The sequence below is a fragment of the Dendrobium catenatum genome, unplaced genomic scaffold, assembly GCF_001605985.2.
Source record: "Dendrobium catenatum unplaced genomic scaffold, ASM160598v2 fragScaff_scaffold_243, whole genome shotgun sequence".
NCBI lineage: Eukaryota > Viridiplantae > Streptophyta > Magnoliopsida > Asparagales > Orchidaceae > Dendrobium > Dendrobium catenatum.
Genome location: NW_021318705.1, coordinates 1174165 through 1191070, shown reverse-complemented (window position 1 = coordinate 1191070; position 16906 = coordinate 1174165). Strand labels below are relative to the sequence as shown.

Here is a 16906-nt window from a genome sequence, read left to right as displayed (position 1 = left end):
TTTCAAATTGGCAGAACTACCAAAATCCAACATCTATTCACCATGTAAGATCATGGGCTAAGCTGTCATGACTTAAGTTTCGTTTGCGACAGCTTTTTTATTGCTTTTTTAAAAAAAAATTAGTGCTAAAAAACTACTTTAAGAAGCAATAAAAAATCATCTCAAGCGAAGCCTAGATATGTAGATAGGCAGAACGTGAGAGGCACCATTCAATAAGAACTAAACAAATCAATTACCAGACCAGCTAACAAGGAGAAAAAATAGCGCAACTAAGTCCCCCAGCCTATTAGCCAAATGACAAACACACAACATAGCAGGAGACCTTGAATTACAATCCATGAATTTGACAACTTATTCAAGAAAACACTTTACAAGAAGATCACACAAAGATCTCACTGCCTAAAAGTAGTAAACCGTCTCCCCTGTAATCTGTGTAAAGTATACCACAGCAGCAAAGGCAAAGCAGATTTTTATTGGCATACACTTAGGCTTCATTTGAGGCGGCTTTTTTTTTGCATTTTAAAATAGCTTTCTAGTATAAAAATTTCTTGAATTTGAAATTTTTGTTATAAAAAGCCATTTTAAAAAGCAGTACGAAAGCTGTCTCAAACGAAACTTTAAAGAGATCAAAATGCTTTTCATCTTGGAGTAGTTCATCCACTCATTGTAGTCTATCAACCAGACCGATTGGAATTGCAGCTGAGGATTGCTGGTAAGAAGTCAATGATGTGTCCATGATCCTCGCTCGCGGCTCGCAGGACCGAATACAGCTACTTGTTTGTTGCAGAAGCTGGACTAATGACAGAAATATATCCATTCTTGTAACATCTCTGTTTGCCTGCAAAAAGAAAGAAATGAGATCATTGATGATTTGAAGAAATAGACACAACATGGTTAGATGTGGAGTAACTATGCCATGCACCTCAACAATGAACCTTGCCCAAACTTTTCTTCCACGATTTTCCATTACTCCTTTCAGGATGGTCAATCCGAATCCTCGAACAACATCGGCAATCTCGAGAAAAAAACCTCGTTCTTCGCAGAGCATCTGTAAAAAACGTGCATTATGTTTGGGATGAGGATGAGGATGGGGATGAAGTTGGTAAAAGAATGGAATATATCTGGGTGTCTCAAAATTATTAGATTTGTTTTGAGATAAGTGTAATTAAAATTTTGATTAGAACTAATGGCTTTGAGAGCTATTCTAACTTATATTTTATTTGGGAATCAAATTTTGATTAGAATCGAGTTTCGTTTGGGACGACTTTCTTAAAACAGCTTTTAGTACAAAAATTTTAATTTTTGTATTAAAAAGTTATTTGAAGAAGCAGTAAGAAAATCGTTCCAAACAAAGCCTCACTCTCAAGTCATAAATCTGAACTGTTTGTTTTTCTACCTCAACAAGCATTTGCCCAGAAGGGTGAAGATCCTCAATTAATATTGGGCAAACCATGGTTTGGCCAGCTACTTCATAGGCCCAAGTTGCACCACCAAGACCTCCATTTGTATTGTCTTTTAAGACAACCCCACTCTCTTCACCAATGATCTACATATCATCAATAGCCAAAACAAATGTAGTATAAGAGTAACAATTTGAAAGAAAAGCATAAGCTTGGCTGAGAGGACAGTCATACCTTCGGCTCATCGACATGTTTGAGTTTGTTGGCATACTTTGTAACACTTTGCAAGAAAAGCAAATGCCTAATCGTCCGGTCCAACAAAGCATCAATGCTACACTGTTATATCAAATAAAGGGTCTATTGGTCAAATGAAATATTACAACAACAACAATAACAACAAGTCTTTATCCCACTACGTGGGGTCGGCTACATGAATCTTTTTTTCTACGTTGTGTCCTATTAAAAGTCAAATTCTCGTTTAAATCTAACAGAGAAAGATCATTTATAATATTTTATAACCAAGTCTTTTAGATCTGCCTCTACCTTTCTTAACATAAGTCAAATCTATTACATCTACTTTCCTAGCCAGGTCATCGGAAGGCCACCATTTTATGTGACCAAACCATCTAAGGCGACTCTCTCTAATCTTATCTTCTACTGGAGCTACTCCAACCTTTTCACGTATATGCTCATTTCATATCCTATCTCTAAGGATAAAGCCACTCATCCACCTGAGCATCCTCATCTCTGGTCAAATGAAATATTGCTATGAGAAAATTTCCAAAGAAGATTTACAATATGCACCTTTGCACCATTAGGAACAATTTCTCGCAGCTCCTTTACACGATCTTGTATTTGTTGTCGATCTTTTGGCCTCGGTCGGGTGCTCTCGCCAGGCCTGGCCCTTTTTCGAATTACTTTTGCTGATTCTTCTGTTTTCTTTGTCTGATTAAATGCAGAACCTTCGGCATTGACATTACAATTGTCAAAAATCCAAGCGCAGAGATTAGGCTTTGGCTCAACACTCTTTGGTGATCCTAGCATCAGCTTTTCGCTATTCCATTCAGGAAGTGAAACTGGAGGTGTCTGAATGAGTGAAGGATCAGCAACTGGATGATGGTTTGCTTGTGCATCACTGACTTTTGTTGGTAATTGATGTTTTGAATCTCGATTAGAAGCAACATTAGTCTTTTTCCTAACAGAGTTACAGCTAGAAGAGAGATTAGAATTTCCAGAAACTACAGCATCCAGTAGCTGTTCAAGACTAGAGTCTGAAAACAAATCTTTGCCAGCACCTGTAACTGAGCCCATTTCCATTTCAGATATGCAATTATTGCTGACAATTGGCAATACGATGTCATCCCAGCACTCTTGTCTCAAAATCATTGGACTAAGATCCAATTCCATGCCATCAAACAAGTCATTATCTGAAACAAGCTTGGTTGAAGCATTCGAGGTGCTTTCATTCCAATTACTGCTTCTATCCAGAGAGGAAGAAACGCATACAGATATACTATTAGGATATTCTGCTGCAGAGCCATTATTGACCTGATTATCTGTTTGGTGGCTCGAATCGATATGATTATTTAGGGGTTTATCATGTATATGTTGAGTTTCTAGTTCATTAGTAGAGTGAGCCAACGCAGAGTTTTCAGGATTTAGATCATGAGAAATGAGAAAATTTTCAGGTAGTTCAGGAGTGAATGGAGAAGCGTTTGATGAGGATTTAACGGTGGATAAGCCACATAAAGAAACAGGTGGTGAAGAACAATGCTGGAGCTCTTGTAAATTTCCTGCACCATCAAGGCTGGGTACACTTGTATTAGAAGATATACCGCCTCTGTCCAACATTGCCTGTGGCCCAACTATGCCATGCATCAAAGTTGAATTCTGATAAACATCAAATGCATCTGAGCGGGTAGTAGAAGAATCAAAAGTTGTTGGAATCATGTTGAAAACCCCTGGCATGGTTATCCCAGGGAATGGTTTATGCTCCATACAAGAAAATGAACTGGTTTCTTTAGCCCGTGTGTTAGATTTGAAGTAGGTGGGAAGTAGATTACTTGGAGATTTGCAATTGCCGCCGTTGTTGGGTGGCAACAAGATTTGAGCTTCAGTCAAAGCTTCCTGTTGGCTTGTGAATTTGTGTGTTGTGCTGTTGACGGAAGGTGTTTCATGGAATAGGTTGTGAAAACAATTAAAGGAACTTGATGAAGAGGATGCGATAGGCATTGAAGATGCATGAGGCTTCAGGCTGCATGTTTGAGATCTTGTACCAATTTGAGATCCCATTGAGAGAAATCCTGAAGCTAGAGATGAATATTCTAAAGATAAATGGTTTTCCTGTCTCTGTTTCCAGGCATCATCACGCCATACATTGTCCTTGAAATTAGATGAGCTCAGAGAAGAAATCACAGAAGCAAATGTTGCTTGTGGATAAGTGAAGTTCCAATCTACGTGATCATATCCAACTTCTCTGATTCCAAGCTGACGAAGCAAATGCTGAGCTTGTCCTACGAAGTTTGAACTTTCATAGATCTAGATAAGAAAGAAAATTAGGACATGTTAAATAATATAAACACATAAAATAGAAGACATGAGTATTTGCTTATTTTGAAAGACACAAGCTATATAGAAAGTTCAAAAATGCAGAGTATTGACCACTCCAATTGATCCAGCACAAAAAGAAAGCTCGTGAAGGAGAATTATTGTGTAATCCAGCTCAGCCTAGAAGGCTAGATGGTATGCTGAACTACCCGACTATACAAAGGTAAAATATTGCATTTGCACTCAGCATAATTAGACAGTTATCAGAAAAACCAAGAGCTGGTCAGATGAAGAATGAGCTGGAACCCAAGATGAGCGAAGATCTTTTACAAGATTAGATTTTTTTTTTTTTTTTTTTTAATAACTTAGAGGGGAGCTAAATGAATCTCTTGGAAAAGCAGCAGTCACTGCAGTCCGTTTTAGTTAAGGGCCTCCACTCCAAAATCAGAATACATGTACATGACTAAAACCACAACGTTAATTTGGTTAAAATGCCAGGAGCAATGATGGACACAAGATTTGAAAATAATCTATATATGAGGAAAAGCACCAGAACACAAGGAACAAGAGAATCACGTGGCTCAACATAGTTTGTGTTATAATCTGGACTGAATTGGTCCACTCATTTTGAATCGAGTAAAATGACCGCTCCTTCATGCAATCGGGCCAAACCCTTCCCAAACTATGTCTTCAAGCCTAGCTTCCTGTACCAGCTATATCTCCAATCGTGCAAATCACACACGATTTTACCCGTCTCGTGTGATTCTCCCACCCTCGACACCGACTTCACTCACGATTTAATGAGGACCTAAGGGCATCATTATTCTCTCAAATCTCCTCCCTCTCGCAGCGGCCAAACCTCTCTCAGCCACTATCATTGAAGGCCCTGAGCTTTCTTTCTTCTTCAAGAGTAGAGGATCACCCTCATTTTGTTGTTCTTCCTTGGTCAAGAATAATCAATAGTAAAACATCTTATTCCCCATCAAGTGAAGGGTAATTTATAATCTCCTCTTCTTCCTCATCATTATCTTCTCAAGTTACACGCAATTGTAATGGTTTAAAGTTTATTATGCTTTCATGTACTATACATATAGGTATGTATTTATATTAGATTGTATGATTAAATTATTAGCAAAAGATATTATATGTTAATGTAATTTATTCAACTTTTTTTGAGGTAACCTAGGTTAGGTTATGCTTAATTCCATAATGAACCATTTAATATCTTTTTATGCGTCTTTGTAATTTAGCCAAAGTTTACATTGTTTAATTACGCGTAATTCTATAATTAATCATTTTAATATCTTTTAATGTGTCCATGTTATTCTCTCAACTCTCTTCCCACTCAGTTCATTCTCTCTCTCTCTCTCTCTCTATTCGTCACTTTCTTCTGTAGTCGCTATCAATGAAGGTCCACAGCTTTCTTTCTTCTTCGAGAGTAGAGAATCTTCCTCATTTTCTTCTCGTTCCTTGGTCATGAATCGCCAATAGCAAAACATCTTCTTCTTCCCCTTCAATTGAAAGGTAACTACTAACCTCCTCTTCTTCCTCATCATTATCTTCTCAAGTTACTCACAATCGTAATGGTTTATCCTAGGTTTATGTTTTAATGTAACTATACATAAATTTATGTATTTATATTAGATTTAATGATTAAATTATTAGCAAGAGATTACTATAAATTAATGTTAAATTATTCAACTTATTATTGTGGTGACCTAGGTTAGGTTACGCCTAATTCTAAATTAATCATTTTAATATCTTTTCATGTGTTCTTGTAATCTAGTCAAAGTTTACATTGTTTAAGAACTATAAATTGATACCATCTGGTGTTGCCTTTTCGGAGTCTAGGAGAGCCTAGATTTGAATGTTATAACACGTAGTAAGTAATTATTATTTATTAATCAATAAACATATCATTCTTTGTCAGGAGCATTTTTCTTATTACTTATCTTAGGTTCCTAAATATTATAGGTTATCAATTTGTCTTTCAATATTTATTTGTTACTATTCACAAGTAGATTTTGTTTATTGGCATAATGAAAATCATGATGTAAAACTAATATTACCTTAATTTATTGTGGCACAAGCACTTATCCATTTAATTTAATTCCTATTGTAGAGAATTTAATTCATGCACATTAGTTCAATTAAATCAATAAATAAAACTCCTGCAAATTATATTAATTGTAGAATTCATAAATATCATATTGATTATATGATACATATTGAAAACTTACTAATGAAAACATAAAAAATGTATGCATATGTCCAATAGTATGCAAGTCGGTAGAACCTTATTGGATATTGTTAAGTTGGCTGAAGAGTTATGACTTCATAAGAAATTATTGAATTTCCTTAGGTCGTTATTTACCTTCCCAGTGCAAGATGTTTGAGAAAATCGATTATATATATATATATATGAATGATTGATAAGTTATATTGTTTTTCTATGATTTGAGTAGTTATGATAATGAAATGAAATTTTATTGTTATTGTCATTGGTTACTCTGATATTTTTGTTACATTATCTATTTATGCAATTTCTTCTTTTGAGCACAAAATAGGTTTCGCTTATCTCTTTATCACATTCCGTATTACTGAGGTGCACTATCATTGGGACTTAAGGTGTGATAATTTGTCAATGCCCATGACCGTTCAAAGAGATGCTTTCACTCATTTTGAGTGTGAAAATGAAATCCTAAGAAATTGAAATTTTTGTATTGATTTTTAACCACAGCTAACCAAATGACAATGTAGAAAATCCATTGTTTCTCAAAATAGGTTTTCTGACTTCAAGCAATCAAATCAGACCAAAAAAAAAATCTTAAACCACAATGGATTGTGAATGGAGGAAAGTACTAAAAAAGTATAAAATCATTCTTGGGCCAGACCGTAATAACGTAATATCTAATTCTTTAACTTTAACTTCATATAATCTAGACTAACAAAGGAAGATATGAAATGCTGGCGAAACACACCACATGAAACGTAAATAATCGTAGCATTTCATGAAATGTAAATGTCTTCATCGGTTTCAAAGACATTACTATCATCCTATGCAACAATAAAATTTTAGGGTTTATTTAGATTTAGCTTTTGAATCCTCAATTTTCATATCTTAGTTTTTTTTTCTTTCTAATCCATTGACATCAGTTTTATCTATTTGTCTAACAAGTATATTTAGTATATTTTATTGTACATGTCCAAAATATTGAAGTCTATTTCAATTATATATGTTGTCTTCAATAAATGCCACTCCAAACATATCTCTAATATAATCATATGTTAACTTCTCACTTCAAGTTTCGCAACAAATATATCATAAAATTATAATTTGGGCCCAACTTGTCTATCAATGACCTTTTTAATGTTCTATCACTTATGACCCATACAATAAAGAAGGATTAATATTAATTTTATAAAAAAAATTCAAGCCACCATGATATTCTCTTATTACATAACATTCTTGGGGAACTCCTTCACATCAAGACCAAAACTCTCAGAAGCTAATTTTGTTTTAATATTAACCCTAATATTTCCTCTGAAAGTCATTAGCATTATTTCACATGTCATTGTTAGCACAATACACATATTGTTTTATCCCACATGTACACTCTCCCATTTCTCTTTCTCTTTTACACTTATATAAGTCCTGTAACCAATACCCTGAAACAACATAATAATAATATACAGATTCATCTTCTCTGTTTTCCCTTCCTCTGTCCGGTTTCTTGTCCTGCTCCGTTTCTCACAGTCATTTGTTAACAGGGAGTTTGATAATGTTGTTTCGGGCACTACTTAATACCCCAATGCTACTTAAATTTTCTTTTCTATCATTAATTGTGCATTAATATATACATAATTCTTTATCAGTGAGATGATGAGTCATAACCTCTATCAGAAACCCATGTGAATGTATATATATATATATATATATATATATATATATTTTCATTGCTCTTTTAAAGGTTTAAATATCAGCGAAGAGAATCTAAAGAACGAACCTTTTGTGTGGAACCAAATAGAATCACTCCTAATGGAGGCAGAGAAATTACTGCAACTGTCTGTAAAATGAGAACAAAGTTTGAGAATATATTCTATGCAGCACGCCAACGAAAACATGATCATAAACCAATAGTGCAAATTGTGTCATTGGTGCAATGTGCTGGTGTGACAAAGCAAGTTTGCATATGATGGAAGAAAGATGTAATAAATTGGAAAAAAAATGTATTCGGATATTTTGATTAGAAAATGTATTAGGATATTTTGATTAGAAAATATATTAGGATATACAGATATTAATTTGTTTAAAATAAGAAGACTTTTGATATAAGCTAATGGAAATAGAAAATTAAAAAAAAAATGAAAAATACAAGACAACATAATAGATCCATTTTTTTAACAAGAAATTTATAAGTTCTTTAATTTATACCAAATGTATTTTTATTTGAATAAATATTTTCTTATCCTGATATATTTTGTATAATTATATCCGGAAATAATTTTTTCCCAGTAAATTTGTAATAACAAACCTTTATTCCTGATGAAATTTGATGTCGCCACTCAGCATTTTCCTGATAACGACAAGCATGCACATTCAAATGTCAAAATGTGTACCAAAAACACCCAAAAACTTTGCAAAAAAGCAAAGTAACCCCCCAAAAGAAGAAAAAAAAAGGGGCAAACAGAAAATAACAATTGAGTTATACCTTATATATGTCTGATTTAACACTGGTGCTAACCTCAATTGATTCCATACATTGGGCATCAAAATTGATCCACCGGTGCTTTCCACTTATGGCTACTTCTCCAATGGTTCTTCACAAAAATGCACAAAAAAAGGTGATAATTAGCCCTTACAATGCTATGTTAACGTGCAACTTTTGTTGTTCTTAATGTGCAGACTATTCATCTCAATTCTCGACACGTAAATGTCAAATAACTATATATAGATGTTAGCTTAGAAGAATGTTTTCATGAGCAAACAAAGTGAACTCATATTTTGGAGTTAAAATTAAATGAATCATATAGTTCATCTTCTTAACATTGAAATCTAACTTGTTACGTTGTTTTGGATATTCTTGTAACAAATGATACAGTAGATCTTCAGTTCTGCAATGCATCTCGTCTTGGCTTTTTAGTGCAAATAGAAGGAAATGAAAATAGAAAAATAAATAAATTAATTAACTACATCAAGAAGCTCTTTATAGCAAAATCAAATTTGAATTACATAATTGCACACTTACCATTTTAAAAAATAAATTAATTAATTCTTTATAGCAAAATCAAATTTGAATTACATAAGTGCACACTTACCATTTTAAGTCATGTGGAATGTCTACATATAATGTCATAAAAACTAGGCAATAGCAGACAAAAAAGAGGTCAAAATCTGAGAAACAAATATACCAAAAATTGCATTCATACCCTTGTCCAATCACATGAACATGATTAATCATCTTCTCAAAAATCCTCCCACTCTTTTCTTCATAGTAACTTTCCTCCAAAACGAGCAGGCTGGTAATCAGAGAATTATTAGAATGAACTGAAAATATAAAATAGTAAATATATGTAAAAAATCATAGCAACTCCCCCTAACCCCATCCCAATTTCCTATGAAAATTCCCAATCTTGTAGTCTAGGGTTGAAGTCTAAAGACAGGCACTGGCATATCCAAGAAAATCCATATTTTTATATCTTTTTTTTTAAATACGAATCAAGACTAAATTAAATTAAAACGAATAAAAGAGGTACATAGATATAAACCCTAAAAAGTCCACTCTACAAGGCAAAAAACTGAAGTTAAAAATTTTACAACCCAAAATTAAAATGAACAAAATACAGAAGCAAAGCTGTAAAGAGAAAAAATTGCAAGGGGGTTAAAAAATCAAGGAACAATAACCTCAAAAAGAACTCATCAAGACAACTACTTAAACTTATAAAAAGGTCTCTGAAAATTATTTTGTGCGGACGTTGAACACTATCCGGAGACCAATCAGAATGTGTCACGTCACCCCTACTCGATACAGCGGCTCAGTACTGTTCGGTACCGCTGACGTGGCTGTACCTGATTCGTCTCTAAACATATAACTGCGCCCGGTGTTTGCACAAAATAATTTCTCCAATTCTAAAGATAAAAACTCTACACAAAGAGACTTCTTCAATATGCAAACTCTACTCTCAAATACTAAAATTTTATGGCGTTAAATAGCTTAGTTGGTAAAAATGCTGTGATTTATTATCAATGTCTTGAGATCAAACTACATTAATATCAAATTTGTGTTTTTTAACATTTATAAAAAAAGAACAAAACAGTATAAAATTCATGGCACCGAAGCAGAGTATTGGAGTGCCTTTTCTAAATTTAGGGCAACTGGAAGACAGATAACTCGATAATATAAACATCAATTAAAGAAAACAAAAGTGAAAGCAATTGATCCAAAAAGCTGCCAGGTTCGTCCCATTGCGCCCAAAAAGCTAAGCTCAACTTACACGATAATCGATAGCAATTTCAGCCATTTCTCATAAAAGGTTCGAGCATTTATCAACCAACAAAATACCAATAAGTGCTATAATCAGCTGAGTAACGTTACGCTCCCAAAATTTAATCACTTATAAAATAATAAATTTTTTGGTCAATTGAGCGTTCTGGATGCGGGTCCCGTGACTCTAAACTTGTGTTGTTCATACGGATTTTATGCACATCAATCAAAACTTTTTTAAATTCATATTTGAAATAAAGTTCCCCCATTTGAAATTAAGCTATTTTTTCAAAAAAAAAAAGTGTTTAAGAATGATGTGAATGCAGCGTTCATTCTCTTCGACTGAATCATAAAAATCATGAACACAATAAAAAACAAATCCTATTTTGAAATATGGATTTATGTGAGGAATGTAACATTCTTTTGTTTTATTTTTTTAAGAATGAAACGTTATTTATCAGTGATCTCACATCTAGTGATTCTTTCCATTTACGCCACAATGCCAGCACTAGAAATACCCTCTTTTCTTTATAGTTATTTACACATAAAAAACCAACTGAATCCCAACAAAAAATCAGATCCATGGAAGAGTGGAATATCCACTCGATATAGTAGAAGATTAAAAAAATACAAAAAACAAAATAAAATCTAAACGGTGAGAACACGGCGACGAGCGTATGAACGCCGTCACTTACCGTGGATCCCGGCGATCAATACGCCAGAGCACGCCGTACGTCCAGCCTCCGCGACGGCAGAGCTCGTCAATTCCCTCCCCGTCCATCTCCACCGTCCCCGCCACGGCGGAGCTCAAATCTCGACGCGGGAACCTTCTTGTAACTTCCAAAACACGAAGAAACAAGCTTAGCTCGAACTTCGCACGCAAATGGACTGAGAGCGGCGGATTTTCAAGTTTCGAAGTATAATGGGGCGGGAAAGAGATTGAGGGGAAGGTGAGCTGGGTGCATTCTCTGGAGATTCGCCGGAGACGACAGGTGTTTAACGGCGAGGGTGGCTTTTTAGTATGAGTAATTTCGGGAGGAATGGGTTTTGGAGAATGTGTAGAATCTGGAGGGAGAAATGGGAGTGGAGGATCTTCATTCGCAGTTCTGAAGGCCAACGAGTAGCATATAAATTCTGGAGTGGGATTCGCTTCCCGTCAAAGACCGGCTGTAGCCGGTAAAGAGTATGGGTAGCGTTCGTTCTTCGGGTCGCAGAACCCGACACGGATTTAGACGACTGAGGATGTTTTTTTTTTTTTTGAAAAGATAGGGGCAAATATGTCCAATTTTATTCTAAAATTAAATAATTACAAAAACAAATGATTTGTAATAAAATTAACAAAGAAACACATACAAATCAAATACCAACAGCAAATTCCTATCAAATTCAGAAGAACCCCAAACAAAGAGTTCAACAATAGTGAATAGGAGCCTATAGGGAAGACCCCTCAAATCGATATTCAGACTTCCAACTGCACGACTGAGGATGTTCATATGCAGGGAGAAATTAGAGTTCAGACCGTCCGAATTTTGTGAGAACACATTATAAATATATAGTGTTTAAACACAATATATTTACTGGATACCCTCACAAAATTCGGAGCTATCTTACATTTAAACTCTGCACGTAATAATCTCTCCTGTGTTGGAGTTTGAATTGTCAAGCGAAAAAATTAGTTTGAGATATTAGAATTTAAATTTGATTATATTGAAAATATTCTTAGATGGCTATAATATAAATTAATTTTTATGATGTATTTATTTATTAGATTTTAATAAGAATTTGAATTTTAATATTACATAATGGGTAAAAAATATATTCATGCACCACACTCACAAAGTGAAATAAAACTTATTATTGTTGGTGTTGTTCAAAAAATGTAATAAATATAAAGTGCTTCTTGATATATTAATTTGAGCACAATTAAGATAACCTAAATTTTCTTCATTGTTTAGGGTCCCATTTTGAAGTATTTTGAATGTAAGATAAAAACAACACACTCTTAAAATTTTAAGCGTTTAATTTGATGAAAAAAAAATCTGAATTTCTTGTTGATGTATTTGAAATTTATTTTTTTAGCTCAATTTTATTCTATTTGGAATTGGCCCAAAGTAGACAAATTTCAATTACACCATCTTAGTGAGCTTCTTCGTTACCCTTTTTAAACATGATCGATAACAATCTCACCTCACTTTGTGCCATGCCATGCCCTGCTCGTGCCGCTACGGTCATCTCCAAAAACCTTCTGCACTATATATAACTTTCGACATTTGCCTCTGCTATGAGTAAGCTTCACCTCTGCTAGCCTCTCAACAGTGAAATTATTCTGTGCAGTCATCGGATGTCGTCCGGAGGCGAATCAAGACGCGTCACGTCATTTTTTTTGTTGTGTATCACTGTGTACTAGATGACGTGGTGTATCATAATTTGCCTCCAAAGAGAATAATTTCTCTTCTCAACAACCCTATATAAAGATGAGTCATGAAGGGCTCCACGCACTCCTAAAGTTTTAATATATATTATTTATATATTAATAAATCATGGTCATTTTATGTTAAAAAAATATTCCTATATATATTTTTTGCAATTATGCAATGGCAACTCATGCGAATTAATTCATTACATTAGTAAAAAGCAGTCATAATGCACATAAATAAAATTGAACAAAAATATATATTTTTTTTATTTTTTTAATGACATCAATGTATATACTTAAATAGGGAAAAAATACAAAACTTTTCCAACAGCGCTTTGAACCCTTGATTCGGACTCATTTGGGCTTGGATTGGGTTGATCTTGGTGTCGTTGGGTTCGTATTTCCGAGACGCTCAGTTTGACTGTAAGCTCGCTGAAATCGGACTTCATATGCTCCCGAAATTAATTTTTGAAGTTTCCAACTAGCTTTTGTCTCGAGATTCGTGCCCGATCAAGATAATTTTGATATGACGTATCAACCCCCTTAATTTTGTTCTCATTTTTATTCATTAAACCTTAACAATAACACTAATTTACAATTCACCCCCTTAATTTTGTTCTCATTTTTATTCATTAAACCTTAACAATAACACTAATTTACAATTCACCCCCTTAATTTTGTTCTCATTTTTATTCATTAAACCTTAACAATAACACTAATTTACAATTCACCCCCTTAATTTTGTTCTCATTTTTATTTTCACATTTCTTTTTTACTTCTTTATATATATATAAGGATATAGGGCATGGAAGCATAGTTACTTATGTCCACGATATTATTTGATCTTTTTTTTTTTCTTTTATATCAGTGTAGGAGAGTATATTATGCAAGGTAAGAGTATCAAAATCAGGTTACAAGTCGACACTGACCCGCTACAGTTTGAAACGACCTGAATTGACTCATTTTTACAGACGGGTCAAAAAATGCAATTCAGACCAGACTCGTCAGGTTTCCAGGTTGACCCGATCATACACGAATTGAAACCCTAGCTGAGCATCTATCTACGGGAGAAATTTCAATATATCTCATGTGGGATGCGTGAGGGAACGTCCTATCATCATCGTTACTTCCTTTTGTCATTGTCGTTGCTTGCGATCTAACTACAAAATGGTGTTATCCTTGTCGGCGTTGTCATTGCTTCCTCCTGTCATCAACGTTGCTTCTGATCTAACTACAAAACGATGTTTTCCCTGACGTCGTCATTGTTGCTTTAATTGTTGTCGTCGAAGGAGCCAAAGAACGGCGGGAAAAGAGGAAAAGAAAACCCTAGTAATCGAGTTTGTGCGGGACTGTGGGGAAATTGTCATCGTTACTTCCGATCCAACTGCAGATGAACGACACGAGTGTATGCAAAGATGTGAAGTGACTAACCACAAAGGAATCAGTTCTGTGAAGAAAAATAGGCTGAGATCTGGGTAAATTTCGGGTTAGTTGGTTGACTTGGACTTGACCCAACTTTTTAAATGGGTAGATTTTTGGAACCCTAACTCAACCCATCTGCCAAATTGGTTGACCCTAACCCGTAATTTTTAAGTTGTGTCAAATATTGACATCCCTAATGGAGGGTTCCTCCATCAGTTCCTACAACGAAGAAGCGATCGAGATAGTGAAATTCAAAATTGATGAGAATTTTTGTCATGGATGTATGCATTTTGGGGCCAAATAATTTTCCCATGTTGTTGTGTCATAAATCATTGCGTGCCTACATAAGCTTAAACTCAATGCAATGCTTCTCTTCTATTTCAAAATATATTTCATGAAATCATAAACATAGCTATGTGGACTAGTTTAAAAATGGCATAAATTCTCTATCACTTTGGTTCTCATGAATAACTAACAAGTAATTAATTCATACATAATAATTGTGATGTATATAAATGTGTTGTTAAAATCCAAGACAAAAGCATGCATCTATTCCCCTATATTTGATCATTCGTTTTCTAAAGCAAAACAATGCTGATGCATGCACATGCACAAACAAACTTGGCGAAATTTTCTCACTCCAGCAAGTTCTCCCTCGTTGACCACCAAGCCTATTCATTTTTATAAATTTTGTCAGTAGCCAGTTATAATATAATGTGTATGTAGACGATGTACCAAATGGTCTCATATTAAGATTTTTCTCATGTTTGCTTATTGTTTGCATGGTTATTAATGTCATGCAGCTATTGACATTCCCTCCCGACTACGACATTCCCTCCCGACGACGATGTTCCTTCCAGTCCGATAGCTTTGACAAGAACAACGAGACGAGTAGACGATGACATTCTTCCTCCCATTCGCACACTTCTTTGGCCTAACCCATTTCGTGTCGGGTCAGGACAACCCGAAAACTCTACAGGTCGGGTCAGGGTTGAATTTTATGACTCGTTTGTGAAAACGGGTCGGATTCAGGTCATGTCAAAAACCTTCGGATCAATTTTGAATTCGACCTAAACCTGATCACAATCCGATTTTGACACCTATCAATAATAAGCTGATGGCATTAATGTTGACGGAGAGTATAGACCTTATTCAAGATCAAGATAAATTACATAAGGTCTTGATTGATAATTAAAACTTCTAACTACCAGATCAAAATAAGTTAAGTGCCGTGTACTGTTTAGTTAGGGCGCTGGCGTAGAGCCTGCACAAGTTTTTATAATTTTGTTCCAGCTTAAATCAAATCATCATTGTTTGTATATGATTGAGAGCCTACCTAGCCGAGGAATATTTATGTGCTTTCTGCTCCTCTTTTCCGTTGCCTGCTGAGTAATAAATTTCAGGCTTGTCACCTTCCTATACCCTAACTAAGCTAAACCGCTTACTCTTTACAACTGCTAAAGCTGAGGATTGGAGAGAGAGAAAGAGAAAGACAATTTTAATTTTCACATCGTAATCATAATTTTATTTCGCTTTTATTTTTCCACTGCTTTTAATAAATTTTTGTATTAGGAAGTTATTTTCTACAACAGCTTTCTAAAAAATCGCTTTCTTCATAACAGTGTTAAAATTTTTTTAATATAAAGTTGCATTCTTCCCAAACATATTTTAAATTAGATTTAAGTTTTATTTGGGACGATTTTTTAATTGCTTCTTAAAACAGTTTTTTAGTTTTAAAATTAAAATTTTTATATTAAAAAACTGCTTCAAGAAGTAGTAAGAAAGTCGTCCCAAACGAAGCCTCAGAGAGATAGCATCTGATAAATAGTAACTAGATGTACAACTAATTGGAGTGAATGAGACGCATGTACATTGAAGGAAATTGAGGAGATGATATCCTATAAATCATCATTAGCGAGTAATTTTTAAGTTGGAATATTTTGATGAATATTTTATAACACTGAATTTTAAATTTATTTAATTTATTATAAGAAAATTATAAAATATGTAGAATCAATCAAAATTATTTTTATATTTATTTTAAAATAAATCAAATAATTTTGAGATCTAACTTAGTAATAAATATTTGCATTTATTAATTTCGTAGTCTCTATTACCCACAATTTCGTATGTAATATGTGTATAATATAAATTATATATAAAGATTAAACCCCCCCCCCCCTCTCTTACAAGCATTCATCTTACCTCATGAGTTACATTTACTAGCAATTTCCTAAGTTCTGACTATTCAAACAAGGTTTTATAATATTTTGTGCTGCTGCTACTTAAATTTGACTCGCAGAACAAAAACATGGGATCCTATCTATCTCTGTAATTTGGTGTAAACGGTATATTAATTAAGCATTATTAATAATAATAATAGAGCACGTCATCATAAGCATAATCACCATTATCATTTGGCTTATCCGAAAAAAAAAAAAACTAAGGCTTCATTTGGGACGGTATTCTTACTGCTTTTTAAAGCAGCTTTTTAGTACAAAAATTTAAATTTTGTACTAAAAAGCTGCTTTAAGAAGCAGTAAGAAAGCCGTTCCAAAAACAGTTTTATTTTTCATATCGCAATAATAGTTTTTGTTTGACTACTATCTTTTCATTAATTTGAAGTAATTTTTATG

General features: G+C 34.0%; 1 protein-coding gene across 1 annotated transcript; it reads right to left on the bottom strand.

Annotated features, from left to right (window-relative positions):
• Positions 1 to 292: 292 nt before the first annotated feature.
• Positions 293 to 12770, bottom strand: LOC110094667. The gene is made up of 11 exons (XM_028693216.1): positions 12625 to 12770; positions 11128 to 11538; positions 9378 to 9467; positions 8660 to 8768; positions 8483 to 8524; positions 7951 to 8014; positions 2205 to 3913; positions 1635 to 1736; positions 1397 to 1546; positions 923 to 1048; positions 293 to 838 (listed from the first exon to the last, which is right to left on the bottom strand). Exons 1-11 carry the CDS (start codon positions 12768 to 12770, stop codon positions 662 to 664), a joined length of 3126 nt encoding a protein of 1041 aa, XP_028549049.1. The 3' UTR covers positions 293 to 661.
• Positions 12771 to 16906: the final 4136 nt, after the last annotated feature.